The sequence below is a fragment of the Nicotiana tomentosiformis genome, chromosome 1 (genome assembly GCF_000390325.3).
Source record: "Nicotiana tomentosiformis chromosome 1, ASM39032v3, whole genome shotgun sequence".
In the NCBI taxonomy this organism is placed as follows: domain Eukaryota; kingdom Viridiplantae; phylum Streptophyta; class Magnoliopsida; order Solanales; family Solanaceae; genus Nicotiana; species Nicotiana tomentosiformis.
The window spans coordinates 111,389,336-111,392,039 of record NC_090812.1 but is presented as its reverse complement, the minus strand read 5'-3'; the positions used below and the strand labels follow the sequence as shown (position 1 = coordinate 111,392,039).

At 38.4% G+C, this 2,704-nt stretch overlaps 1 protein-coding gene across 2 annotated transcripts; it reads right to left on the bottom strand.

Moving 5' to 3' along the window:
* Positions 1–518: 518 nt before the first annotated feature.
* LOC104118325 (plasmodesmata-located protein 2-like) lies at positions 519–2,314 on the bottom strand. 2 transcript variants are annotated; one of them, XM_009629547.4, is made up of 3 exons: positions 1,382–2,314; positions 1,137–1,277; positions 519–873 (listed from the first exon to the last, which is right to left on the bottom strand). In XM_009629547.4, exons 1-2 carry the CDS (start codon positions 2,139–2,141, stop codon positions 1,138–1,140), a joined length of 900 nt encoding a protein of 299 aa, XP_009627842.1. In that variant the 5' UTR covers positions 2,142–2,314; the 3' UTR covers positions 519–873; position 1,137. The 2 variants fall into 2 exon arrangements, with proteins under 2 accessions (XP_009627842.1, XP_009627843.1); XM_009629548.4 differs by having other exon boundaries at positions 1,137–1,271; positions 1,382–2,304.
* Between the last annotated feature and the right edge of the window lie 390 nt (positions 2,315–2,704).

The window sequence follows — 2,704 nt, the reverse complement described above, 5'->3', positions numbered from 1 at the left end:
AGTCCTATGGGCGAGTCCCACCAACAGGCACAGGATCGTGCTTGAAAATTTGGGAAAGAAAATAGGTTGGCCTGCAGCGAAGGGAACTGCAGGCGCCGCACAGGCGAATTGGTGCCGCTGACGAGTGTAAGGAAACGGGCCGTGACAATTGGCTACATGGGAGTATAACGTTTACTTGATATTGACTCTGCGGTGCCCACTATATACCATCACTCACTAAAATGTATAAGAAAACAGCTGGAGCGTGGAGCGAGCCCCTTCTGAGCTCCATCTCTTAGAATGTATTTATTTGATTTCCCAACAGATATTCCGAACCGTATTGGGATTCGATTAAATTCGGAATTGCACCGAGATGTGATTTCGTATTGGGGTCCGATTAAATTCGGATTTTCACCGAAGTGTACCACATTGGGACCTCTTAAACGTTGCTCTCAGAAGAGACAACATTCCTCTGCTTTTTAAGTTCTATATTTCTTTTAGCAAAGTCATCAAGTTTGAAACTTTGGTGCAAATGAAACTGCACAATATTGATCCATAGTTTCTCATTATATTGTAATACATATGTGGATGTACATTCATATGATGTTTAGAAAAAGAAAAGGAAAATAGTCATACTTCAACCAATGCTTGCCTAGTTGATTCCACTACTACTGCTACTTGTAATTCTGAAAACTTTGAGGAGAAGGCAAATCCTGAAAGTTGGAGCCAAAACAAAGTTGCAAATGCAGATCTTCCTCTCCTTCATCACTATATACATACCTCCTTTCTCTTTACACAATCCAAATCATCAAACCTAAATTTACACTATGTAATTACATTCTCTATGGCCCAAACCCTCAATGCTCTACCAAATTTCTCAGCCATTGGACCTACCTGCATTGAATAATATAGTGTTATCAGAATAAATGCATTATTTGTTATATATCCAACAAGAATCATAAATTGATTAGATTTACGTTTTACCGTCAATCTATCATAGTCCTCCTCTATTTGAACTTAAAACCGACAATGTAAGCAAGTTAGCACATGCAGAAATATACACCAACAAGGATATTTTTTTTTAAATTATTTAGTACTACTACTTATCAAGAAGTAAACCAACTTCTTTATTTTTTTGTTTCTAGTGGAATACTAACCTCATCCTCCATACTTGACATAACTCTTCTTCTTGAATGCTGATTTTGTAAATAGCAAACAAGCAAGTACTAACCCCACACCAACCAGTCCACCCAAGACAATAGCCACCGTCTTCTGTGTACTCTTCCTTATTCCTGCACCTCAATAAATCCAGTACAAACATTAGTTTAATTAATTAATGACTAAGAGACCCCTTTAAATAATTAAGAAAAGATAAATACTGCTATTACTGCCATTTACTTACCACCTGATGGAGAAAACGATTTAGTGGGAACACCACTGGGATAATAAGTGTAACTAATGTAGCACTGTTGCAGATAAATTTGAGCAGAAATGGAAGAACCACATTGGCTTTTGGCTTTCTCAGCAGCAGTTTTCACACAGTTCACACAGTCCCCACTTCCCAAATCACCTTCACAATGACCTAACACATAAACCGACTGATAACCACCTGTATAAAACCCCTTATTACCACTTGAAGAAACTCCTTTAGCTATCTCTCCTAGTGCTGTTTCCAGCCTGTCCAGAAAACCATGTCCACTCACTCGAGTTGACGCGCACACCTTGTACAGCAACTCGGTGGGACCCACTATCTGAAACTCAGCAACTTCGTACCTCAAGTAACAACCATTGAGCTGGATTCTTGCAGCTACTGATTGCCCGCACAATTTTTGGGACATCTCTGGGATTTTTTTAATGCAAGTGTTGCAGTTGTTGTTAGAGAGATCGCCTCTGCATTGGAAGAGACCGGAAATTGCTGACTGGCCACCGCCGGCGGTGGTTTTGTGGAACTTAGTGGAGGAGGATTGAGAAACTAAGTTGTCAAAAAGGGTGTTGAGTGTTTGGGTGTAAACCCCAGTTGAGTCTTGGAATTTTTGGTTTGCACAGCCTTTGTAAACAAAATTTGTCAGTGCAGAGGTGGATCCAAGAATGGGAAATGAAGGTAGAAAAAATAAGAATAGGAAAAGGGAAATGAATGGAATAGGAAATTGATATGGACGCATTTCAGTGTTTGAATATTAGGGGAAGATTATGGTTTTTGCCTAAGAGCAAAGAAAGTAAAACAGTGTCTTGTTTGCAAAGAAAGGGAAAATTGAGGAGATGCCTTTCCCTTTAAATACCTTGATCTTCCTGTCCAACTCAACAGTTGGCAAAACGTTATGACCAGATTAGTGGTTTGACAAGGATTATTAATTAAACTAAGAGATGTTTAATTTGGACTAATTGATGAGATTATATTACTTTCTAGTGGTACTAATTGTGACTAATGAACAAAAAGGAAAGTTCTAATGAGTAGGTAATGAGATGGGATAATGTTTTTTTTTTTTGGGGATAATGTTGACACTGCCCAGATAGGACGACGGTGTGTGCTAATGAGTAGTGTGGCACAAGGAAAATGTGAACACCTTATTGTCAAGTACTTTTTATTGTATCAACTTAATATTTAGTATTAGTATATGTTAATAATGAGGGTGGCTTTGGCTATGCCTTACGCGTTAAGTTTAATGTTTGAATTAATAGAGAATTAAGGAAAATAAAGGGAAATGGAATCTGGTGGCTGATGACA

Coding starts and splice junctions, on each gene's coding strand:
- LOC104118325 (XM_009629547.4), bottom strand. CDS start 2,141: ATGCGTCCATATCAATTTCCTATTCCATTCATTTCCCTTTTCCTATTC. Junction 1,278..1,381: donor ATCGTTTTCTCCATCAGGTG/GTAAGTAAATGG, acceptor GGATTTATTGAG/GTGCAGGAATAAGGAAGAGT.